At 48.1% G+C, this 10,252-nt stretch overlaps 5 protein-coding genes across 5 annotated transcripts; 3 read left to right on the top strand and 2 right to left on the bottom strand.

Moving 5' to 3' along the window:
- Positions 1-726: 726 nt before the first annotated feature.
- Positions 727-933, top strand: N7525_008708 (uncharacterized protein; the record flags this gene model as incomplete). The annotated part of the gene is made up of 1 exon (XM_061214467.1): positions 727-933. One exon carries the CDS (start codon positions 727-729, stop codon positions 931-933), a length of 207 nt encoding a protein of 68 aa, XP_061068898.1.
- Positions 934-1,258: 325 nt separating this feature from the next.
- On the top strand, positions 1,259-1,949 carry N7525_008707 (WSC domain-containing protein; the record flags this gene model as incomplete). The annotated part of the gene is made up of 2 exons (XM_002562770.2): positions 1,259-1,550; positions 1,621-1,949. 2 exons carry the CDS (start codon positions 1,259-1,261, stop codon positions 1,947-1,949), a joined length of 621 nt encoding a protein of 206 aa, XP_002562816.2.
- Positions 1,950-2,573: 624 nt separating this feature from the next.
- Positions 2,574-4,792, bottom strand: N7525_008706 (uncharacterized protein; the record flags this gene model as incomplete). The annotated part of the gene is made up of 2 exons (XM_002562769.2): positions 2,574-4,240; positions 4,297-4,792. The coding sequence occupies 2 exons, from the start codon at positions 4,790-4,792 to the stop codon at positions 2,574-2,576; spliced, it is 2,163 nt and encodes a 720-aa protein (XP_002562815.2).
- A 1,441-nt stretch (positions 4,793-6,233) lies between these two features.
- N7525_008705 (uncharacterized protein) lies at positions 6,234-6,835 on the top strand (the record flags this gene model as incomplete). The annotated part of the gene is made up of 3 exons (XM_002562768.2): positions 6,234-6,368; positions 6,437-6,672; positions 6,733-6,835. 3 exons carry the CDS (start codon positions 6,234-6,236, stop codon positions 6,833-6,835), a joined length of 474 nt encoding a protein of 157 aa, XP_002562814.2.
- A 331-nt stretch (positions 6,836-7,166) lies between these two features.
- On the bottom strand, positions 7,167-10,202 carry N7525_008704 (non-ribosomal peptide synthetase; the record flags this gene model as incomplete). The annotated part of the gene is made up of 1 exon (XM_002562767.2): positions 7,167-10,202. The coding sequence occupies one exon, from the start codon at positions 10,200-10,202 to the stop codon at positions 7,167-7,169; it is 3,036 nt and encodes a 1,011-aa protein (XP_002562813.2).
- Positions 10,203-10,252: the final 50 nt, after the last annotated feature.

Here is a 10,252-nt window from a genome sequence, read left to right as displayed (position 1 = left end):
CAGTAATAAATTGGAGCTAGTATTCAAGCTAAGATAAAGAAAGCATCGATGTCTCACAGCCATGAAAATAATGTTAAGTCTGTGTATTCCTCGGCATTTTCCCGACTTGGAGTTTGCTTCTCAAGTACCTAAAAGAAAAGGAAGAAATCAATGTACCTATTAATAGTGACAGTGAACTGTTCACCAGAATAATATGCCAAGCCCTTATGCCTGGCGACACTCTTGGGTATTATTTCTGCTCCTATGAAATATAGGTGATTTATTTTTATCAAGGCTAGATAGATAATCATGCGTATCCCTATAATATTTGTTTCAGCTTGTCCTAGTTCGATGTACGGAGTAACCCAAAGACTAATCATCGTCATCATTTCCTCCCCACCTGACTCCATATTCAGAATGAGGATACGAATTTTGAGTCAGGTTGGTTTGAAATGTCTTACATCAGTAAGGAAGATACCCGGTTAGTTAGGTTGTCCTCCGCGGTGTTAACCTGATACACCCGAGAATCCCACAGTTCGGAAGGTTCGGCTCAACCATGGATCCAAGAAAGATTGGATACTCAATTTTGATGTCGAGTTTCCTAATTACCTAGGTAGGCCAGGCTATACACTTCAATAGCTAACTAATAGGTGCCTGAATATGTAAAATAGGAATAATCTACAATACCAAACAGAATACCAGAATACCAGAAAAGGAGAAACAAGGGGTCACCAGCAATGACCAACAATGTCAGATTCCTCACAAATGCAACACCCTAAAACCACTCTACCCTTAATCAAGACAAGCGGCAAACCGGAAACACGCGAACTCTGCCTCAAGTTCATCCCATTTGACTCGTCGGGCTCCATCCGCCGTCATCCGCCGCTCAAAAGGGAAACACGTCGCCACACCTGGGGATGCCGATCGGGCGATCGCCAGTTCGCAAGCCAATGAGGGCGATAAAGCCCCAGTGCGAGTTCAATAGAGCATGTCGCTTAGTGTTTCAGGATGATCATTTTCTGTTTCCGGTCGATCAATTGGACACCGATGTCATCAGTCCCCAACCTTTACTCCACAGAAAAACATTCGAAAAAATGGAACCCGACGGGTGTTCCTGACAAAACAAACGGTCTTAAAGAAGCTTGAGGGGACCGGTCCCTTTTTCTCCTTTGTCACCTCCGTCAAACATCCCCCTCTTTTGCATATTCTTTCCTTGCTCAATTCTACTATCACCAAATTTTCACTCTTTAATTCGTTGATCGAATATATCGATATCATCATGCATACCAACTACTTTTTCTCGGCCCTTGCCCTAGCTCTTCCCGTGTACTCGCTTAGCGCCACCGCTAGGATGGGCTGCTATTCCGAAGTTGACTCGTTTAAGAACCAAGGCCCCTACACCTATCAATCGCCGGGATATTGCCAGACCGAATGCGCAGAGAACGGGTTCAAGGTCGCAGCTCTGAGCCGTGGCAACATGTGCTACTGCGGCAACAAAATGCCCTCGGACTCTGCCAAGGTCGCCGACGATAAGTGCGACCTGTCCTGCTCCGGATGGCCTGCGGAGAGCTGTGAGTTACCCACAATATTACATATAACACGACAACAAGATCAGTTCTGACAGCATTATTTCTTATCTAGGCGGCGGACAGGATACCTTCAACATCATCCAGGCAACTGAGAACCTACAAGCCTCTGCATCTGAAAATGCTTCCACTACTATTGCCCCCACTGCTGCCACCGCAGCTGGTGGAATCATCGTCGCGCCCTCGACAGCTAGCTCGCAAACCGGCATCGTGACCGCGGCATCAACTGCTAGCTCTAAGGGTGGTAACGTTGTATCCAAGGCTGCTGGCTCCGGCTCTGTTGCAACTGCCTCGCCCACGCCTACGTATAACGCGGCCGGAACAGTCCGCGCGGGATCATCGCTGCTTGGCGCTGTTGTCGCGGGTATGGGCTTGCTTCTGTGAAGCTCCTAGCCTTCATGTCTTGTGATTGAAGATGCATATACTGTCGTTTTAGATTCCATGTACTCTACATTGCATGTACAGTTATACTATACCCCTCGCTGGTTCGTCAACAGGACGTCTCGTGATGTCAGGGATAATATCCTGTTTTTGTTTCTGTTTCTTGTACTGGATCCGCTGGTCGGGTTTGAGATGCATTTACTGCCTGTCTTGGGATGGGCATTCTCTACATTCGTTTTTATTCTTGGGTTCGCGAGAACAAATCAGTTTAGCATTCACTATCTATTACCGGATGGACTTCGATATCCTTTTCGGGGAATTCAAAGCTTGTCACTCGCATTTCTCAACTAGGAAGTTATCTAAGTATAATGTTTGTCCAGAGCGTCGTTCGAAGATCCTCAATGTAGTAGCAACGTATTTCCTGTCCTGTGTGCGACGTTCTGAGAGCTGGGCCGAGGCTATGTTCCTCATCTCGTGCCCACTTCTATTACTCGGGTTTATTCGCGACCTTGACTATGGTAAACAGGTTATTCGTGCATTCAATATTCATCTATACATTGTCCAGTTCCCTACTGACCTGGAGGACACTAGGTTCGGTCCACAAGTATTTACACATTTGCTGACTAGCTAGAGACTCATACCACACCCGGCTATGCCAGAGCAGAAGCTTTTACCTTTCGATCTTGTCTGTGCGGCCATGGTGCCACTCACACACGCACCTTGCGCAAGACCGACGCCCTGTGTCCCGCTCATGCAGTTACCCACCACGCCAGCGGTGATATTCACACAGGCTGGATTGCAGGGGTATATTTCGCGATGGATATCTGGATCCCGCGCATAGGGGCCATACACGGTCTTCCTTGGCGGATCTCCATGGGCACTACCACCGCCTCTACTGCGACTGCGATTGTGAGACCGTCGCTGCGCTTTCTCCCAGCACGATTCAAGCTGGGCGGTCTTGGTCTGCATTGCCTTTGGATCAGCCTGGGCCAGGATGCGAACTGCGTTATGGGACGAAATGTGCGGCTCTTTGCTTTTACCGTCGGTGGCATTATCAGCACTGTTGTGGAGAAGGGCGGCGTTGGTTTTGGCATGCAGGGTGGACGGTGATATCAGCCTCCCAAGTCCCTGGTTGTTGGACTCGCGCACTGCCTCGCAATACCAGCATGTGCATTCACTGTAGATCTTTCCGCCGGTGAGTTTTTGGTATTGTCTTGAGGTCCATGCGAAGGCGTCATTGAGCTTTATCTCGTCGATTTTGTCGTCGTGGTTGATGAATATTCCCTCCATCTGCGTGGTAGAGAAGATGTAATAGCGAATGGGAGAAAGCTGGTGCGTGTGCCAAATCAGGTCGACATCGAGAGTGGGGACAACAGCATGGCCTTTATTCTTGACCATTATTTGGAAGAACACGCCGTACTTGCCGATGAAGTGACCCATAGTCGATCTCGGGTTTGGTGAACGTACCCACCCGATATTGTCCATCTTGTCCACAAACGTCCCTTGTCGTATGACTGCCCCGACCAGGTCGATGGCGAAAGGGGATGAATTGTCCCAATATCTGGAGAGCATATTGCGAAGAGATATCCTTTCTGGCATGCTTGAATTCCCAGAAGCCAGTATTGTCTTGTTCACGCGACGCATTACTGAACGACTCTTCAAATATGCCTCGAGGTGGTCGCGGATGGTTTCAATGGTGGTGCTTTCGTTTTCCGTGAGGTCCGTAAGCTGCAGGAGCTCGCTTCTGATTCCCTCTTTAATAAGCCGGTTCGGAAAGGACACGTTATCGCCATTTCCATCGTCGGCGGGAGTGCCATTCTGTGACAAAAGCGTGCCGGGCATAGGAATATCATCTTTCAACAACTTCTGCACATCACTGCGAAACTTTTGCACGCGAAGAGTATCGTGTGTTGTGTTGAATTTACATGCTGGACATGAAACCCGCAAAGACTTGTCCGCATATCCGGTGCAGTGTGCAAAGGCGACATCTGTATCGCATCCAATTGATCCTTCCGTCCAGGGAGCAATAATTTCCTGTTTACAACCGATGCAAGGCAGAGATTTCGCTGGACTGTCGTGGATATTTTCCCAGGAATGACCTGTTATTGCCTCGAAGTTTATCCTCGCTTCACTGTCTCTGTCTGGGTAGAAGACAAGGGTCTTGTCGTCGATGGATGCGTTTATTATATCCCACGGCATCCCAGTGGCCCAGACACTCATTTTAGACTGACGCAAACAATCCTCAAGAAAGGCACGCGGGTTAAGCATAAATGCATGCCAGACCATGATAACATCTAAGCGGCAAGTTAGAAAAAAAAAAGAACAAGCACCAAGTTTCAGAATGGCTGACCAAGTGGTGGCATCATGTTAGCAGACCATGCTATATTGGCCTCAGATGCAGTATTTAACGTTGAGATGTGACTGGTTTTGAGACTCGGTAGGTAAGACTGCCACCAAATAGTAAATCGGTCCACAGCTCTAGCCACATAAACAGCCCATCTCTTTTCCCGAATGCGCGCGGCTGCCTGGGCTTGCTGGTTGTTGGAAAAGTTTCTGATCTCAGCATCGTGAATTCCAAAGAGTTTGTCCGTTCCCTTAATGAAGTTACGAAGTTTGGCGATCGCAGATAAAAGCTTCAGGTGGGTGATACATTCATCAACAACGACCACCACAGATCTAGGAAAGCCGTCGTGCGATACTCTGTATGATGCGTTTGATTGTCCGTATGTAGGTGGCTCATCGATGGACTCTGTTATGGAAGAATATGGTGGATGGTTGGATACTGCCTCGGTATTCGAGACTGCCTCGGTATGCTTGCTACTGAAGTCATGTTCTGGGTTTCCCATTTTCAGAGAGTGAAGTTAGAAGAGAAGATACGGAAAGGAAGAAACAGAAACAGAAGCAGAAGCAGAAGCAGAAACAAAAGAGAAACGTAACAGACCAAACTACCCCGGGAAAGATCATCGCGTTCTGCCGTGTGCGCGTAACATAGCCACAAGGCCCCAGTGGGGGCGATGAGGCTGTAAACACGTGATGCAATGCCAAGAGACGAGTTCTTGGCTTTTTATATCTCAAGAGACCATGAGAGTCAGAACACTGTTGTAACTTCCAACTCAGTAGCTAGTCATCAGTAGCTAGTAAAGAAAAGACCCTATGTCTTTAACATATATAAACACAATTGCAGTAGGATACAGTTATCTCATCAGATAATGCTGTCCATGTCTCGAAGACAACCTCAAAGACCTGGGCCATGCAGATAGGTGGTAGTAACGCCAAACCTCTTATACAGAATTGAGCAGGTACATCACTATGTCAAATGAAAAGATCTACAAAATATATGAATAGAGGTGATGTTGAACAAGGTCCCTGGTGTCAGTAGAAAGCCGTTCAAATTATGGCCCCCAAATGTGGGTTAGGCTATTCGTTTCAGACCTGTTTTATTGATATTGGCTAATATTACATTCTACACCGTATATTTGCTATATTTTCCCCTCTGTCGCAGTGTGTAAATATGCATGTTATTGTATATGCCTGAGTCGGTCTATAGCGTGTGTTCTCTTGAAGATTTGGCGACGATGCCATTTGGGTGAAGGGAATCCGATAGGCAATATGGATGTACCTTCACATCAAAAAGTATGTTAACTAAGTGAGCGAGCCTCTATCCTTGAGCCCCTGGGTTTGTCACCTTTGCCAGGCCCTAACAGTAGTACAAATTGGGGGCAAAACGTTTGTTGGCTGTGGGATTATAGTTCTCCTCCACCATTTTTTTGGGGGCCAAATCCACTATGAGCCGCGTCTCTTGGAGTCCCACAGGGAGTTTCAATCTTGATTGGATAGATCATGGCCAATTCGTAAGGCTCTTTTGGGGCCAAACCCTCCCAAACTTCCCCTGAGCCTCAAAACAACATTTCCTAGAATGGAAAACGAAAATCAGCCTACCATCTTTTACTCGAGAATTATAGCAGCTGCCTACTAAATGGTGACGATACTGCTGCCTTGACCATGCCTTGACCTTAGTATTGGTCCAATTCTTGATCCCATGAAGTTACAAAATTCACAGAAGTTACCTTCTGGATGGCTCGACTTGTCTACGCGACCCACAAGGCTGCCGGCAGCGATGATCTTAATCAAGGTAAACTACACTAGCATTAATTGAGTCCTAGGCGGCTCCTTCTATTTACCTACAAATAGCCTGGCTCTATCCTTATTACAATGTGATGAAATCTCTTCTTCAACCATTTTCGATTGCATCTCGTTTCGCGACCTCCCCTTATTAAACTACCCGATATGGCCAACGCATCATCCTCTGAGACCAGCATGCCTAGGCTGGGCCTGCGTGGCTTTGCCGTGGTTCTGGCTGTTATTATAATGTCACTCTTGGGAGCCTTATTCGGCAACACGGGCTGGGTATACTACATTGTCGTATGTGGACCCGGACATTCACATGTCAACAACAAATCTCGAGAAGACAGTCTGACCAAGAACTATAGGTCGGCATCCCAGGAATCTGGTCCCTGGCCAACCTCGCCCTAATCGTCTTCAAGCGGCCGGTCCACCCCGGTGCCCATATTGCTCTGGATTTCATTTTCACGATTGTTCAGTTGTTTTTTGGGATCATCAGCCTTCTCGCCGAGCAAGTGTCCTCTCTTTACGGCTCATCACTGCACTCCTCGCACTCCTCATGGAGCATGGCCGTCGCTGCCTTCGCACTCATGGTTATTAATGGGTAAGCGTCCTACCATACAAAGGCTTGATATGTGGCCATGCACTGACGCCCCGATAATAGTTTGCTCCATTTCGTTCACTTCGTCCTGGGTTGCTACGATGTCCACAAGAGACGCCATGCTTCATCCGTGGACTACAACCCTCAGAAGATCGACTCAGCCTAGCTTTGACGGCTTTGACAGCTTTGACAGCTTTGATAGCTTCGAGGCACATACTAAAGGAGTGAACTGGTGAAGTTAGTCTGCAGGAATATTTAATTCGCCTAGATCGTGCTTATCTGCGTCAAGTCGCTACAAATCTTTGAACATATTGTTGTAATTAAACTCGAATCAAACACTGGAGGTTATTTCAACTTCTTGTCTCCATTCGAACCTGCCAATTAACACAGCATTCACGAAGCCCCAATGTGTGCGCACTCAATTTGAAAGGCAGGTATGATATCCTGAACCGGCATCAAGACTGGAAGAAGGAGATTGGTGAACGTGTTCCATCAAATCAAAAGTTGTAGAAACCTTTGCGAGCCCAGAAGTCGATATACTTCTTGACGAGGTCGGGTGTGAGTTGGACAAAGCGAATATCGTCGCAAGCGCCAATTGCCTTGAGAGTATTCGCACAGTCGTACCTCGGCGAATACTTGCTTGTTTGAAGACGTGTATCACCACGTAGGATGGGCTCCGCAAGCAAAGGCATCAAAGGTAAACAGGGGCTCGATTCAAACCCGTCCCACGCTTGCATTTTCTCCAACCATTCTGCATACGGAATTTCTTGAACCGAAAAGCCAGCCTGGTTTATAAGTACGCATAACCTTTCCATATTCGTAATTTGACCTGGGTTTGGCGAACTCAGGGTATAGGCATGGCCAATATTGCGGTTGTCTGAAGCGATACGAATAATCGAATCGCAGACGTAGTCGACTGTGACATATTCCTGATTCTGGTGTGGCATATGTGGCCAGTATCCCAGTTGGATGCATCCGGCGATCAACCGACCGAAGAAATCGTCTGGGTTTCCTGCGCCTGTTTTACTGTCACCGACGACGAACCCGGGGCGGTAAATGGTCACTGGGAGGCCTTTGTCGCGCACTCTTTGAACCATCTCGTCTGCTACCCACTGGCTTTGGGCATAGCCGGTATCGAATGGGAGCGAAGCGAGATGGACCTTGAGCGGACCATCCTCAGACACGACGTCTGTCCCGAGTATAAGGCCAGTGACTGCCCAAACGTCGATACTGGAGATGTAATGCATGGTCTTTCGCCGGCCTTCTGCTGCGACGCGAAGAACATTCTTGGTACCCTGGACATTTTGCGCGAAATGGCCGTTGTAGGAATCACACCAGTTGACCTTCGCAGCCGCATGGAAAACCGCTGGTGCCCAATTAATGAGCCACTGATAGTCACTGTGCGGAAGGCCAAGGCGTTCCTGTGTCATATCACCGTCCAGGACAATCACTCTCTTCATTTCCTGGGAAATGTCTTCGCTCCAGAGGTCATATTTCTTGAGAGCATTCTTGATCCGGTCCATAGGCGAGTAATTTTCGTTGCCCCGAGCGAGACATGCTATCTCAACCTCCTTCATAGATGGCCTGGAGAGCCAACGATACAACAAGTTAACTCCGATAAATCCGGTCGCACCTGTAAGGAATACGCGACCTTCAGATGTCCAGTCCGGGATCAACTCAATGTCATCAGCAAGATGGGCGTCAGCTTCGAATTGTAGGACTTCGGACGGTCCATAATTTGTCTCGTCGGCTTGATGTAGGTGATGTACCAATGATCTAATGCTCGGATTGATATATAGATCCTTGATTGATATCAATTTTCCAATCTTTTGTTTTATCAGACCAAGGAATCGAGCGACTTGCAAAGATGATAGGCCGAGAGAAATAATGTTGTCGTCAGGACCGATATTCGAGAGTCCTAGGTTCTCTTCTAAGATCTTGGTAACCTTTGCAAGGGAGCTCTCATCTTTCGCGTTATCCTGAGTTGATTTCAAGGGCCGAGATTCCTTGATCTCCTTGTGCAAAGCGTCACGGTCAACTTTGCCGCGAGAATTCAGAGGAATCTCAGAGACAACCCTGACTTGATTGGGGACCATATAATAGGGATGGCGGTTTTGTGTCCATTCGATGATCTTTTGGGGGTCAAGTGGCATATCGTTTGCTGGGGCAACAACTGCTATCAGACGGTCTAATCCAGGACCATCACCGGCTTTCTGGTGCAAGCAGGCCACTGCCCGAATGCTATCATTTGCTGCGATAGTCTGCTCAATTGCCTCTAGCTCAACACGGAAACCTTGGTGTTTTACCTGGAGGTCTACGCGCCCAATGTACTGGAGGCGTTTTGGTAGCCCCTTCCACATCCCAATGTCACCGGTCCGATACAGCCGAGTTATCTTCACCCGTCTAGGGTCCTGAGAGTCCGCAACCTCAATCCTAATGAACTTCTCGGCATTTGCTTCGGTGTGGTTCAGGTACCCTGCGGATAAGCCTGGCCCTCCAATACATATTTCACCAGGAATTTCGTCGTCGACAATTGGCTTCTGGGCTTCATCAAGGAGGTGGAGCACGGTATCTCCAAATGGTACTCCGGCACTAATGGGTCCACACTCAGCCTCCTCAAGTGTCACTCGTTGCAGAGTGGAGAGACATGTTGTCTCTGTAGGTCCGTAGCCGTTCCACAGGTTTTCAGGAGGGCCATCACTGCTGAGAACCTTTTGCATTGCCTGAGGACTGGGCGACTCTCCTGCACTCACAACATGACGAACGGATTGGAAAGCAGAAGGGGTGCTGGCAGATACCGCAGTAAAGAGGGCGCAGGGTAGAATGAGCGCCGTAACGCCCGTATCTTTCAAAAAGGCGGCGAAAGAGACTGGATCCTTGATAATGGACTTTGGGATGTGCACCACTGTACCACCGGAAAGCAGTGTAACCCAGACTTCGAACAAAGAAAGGTCAAATCCCGGGTTGTTCAGCTGCCCGACTTTATCACCTTCCCCAATATCTACGGGGAGTGATGCGGCGAGGTGAAGCACAGCCTTCGAAGAAATTTGAACAGCCTTGGGCTTTCCAGTCGAACCAGATGTATGAAGAATATGACTTCTGTGACCTTCTGATTTCCCAGACATCGCATTGATTTCACCGTGTTGCTCTGTCTGGTATTCAGGGTCCAAAACCGTTTCGATGGGCAGGATATTGAATTGAGAGACTTTGCCCGCTAAATTGTTCGTTGTCATCACGAATCGGGTGCTTAAATCACCAAGCATGGCATGGAGTTGTATATCAGGGGCAGAGGGATCAATTGGCACAGAGGTTCCCCCTGCTCTCAAGACTGCAACCCGAGCAATAATCTGCTGCCAACCTGGTCCAACAACGATACCGACAGGCTCTTCCGTACCCAGGCCTTTCTTGAGCAGGTCCGCCGCCAGAATGTCGGCTTTGGCTAGAAGATCACGATATGTGAAACGATGATCTCCATCGATAACAGCCAGAGCGTTGCTGGCTTCATTGGCTCGATTGCAAAGCAGCTGTTCCATTTTGTTTGGGCCACGAAAGCTTGCAGTTTGAAGTAGTTTATCAAGGTAGG

Source organism: Penicillium rubens (genome assembly GCF_028828025.1).
Source record: "Penicillium rubens strain IBT 27055 chromosome Unknown utg000003l_segment0_segment0, whole genome shotgun sequence".
NCBI classification, from domain to species: domain Eukaryota; kingdom Fungi; phylum Ascomycota; class Eurotiomycetes; order Eurotiales; family Aspergillaceae; genus Penicillium; species Penicillium rubens.
The sequence above is the reverse complement of the archived record's forward strand: the minus strand, read 5'-3'. Positions and strand labels throughout refer to the sequence as shown.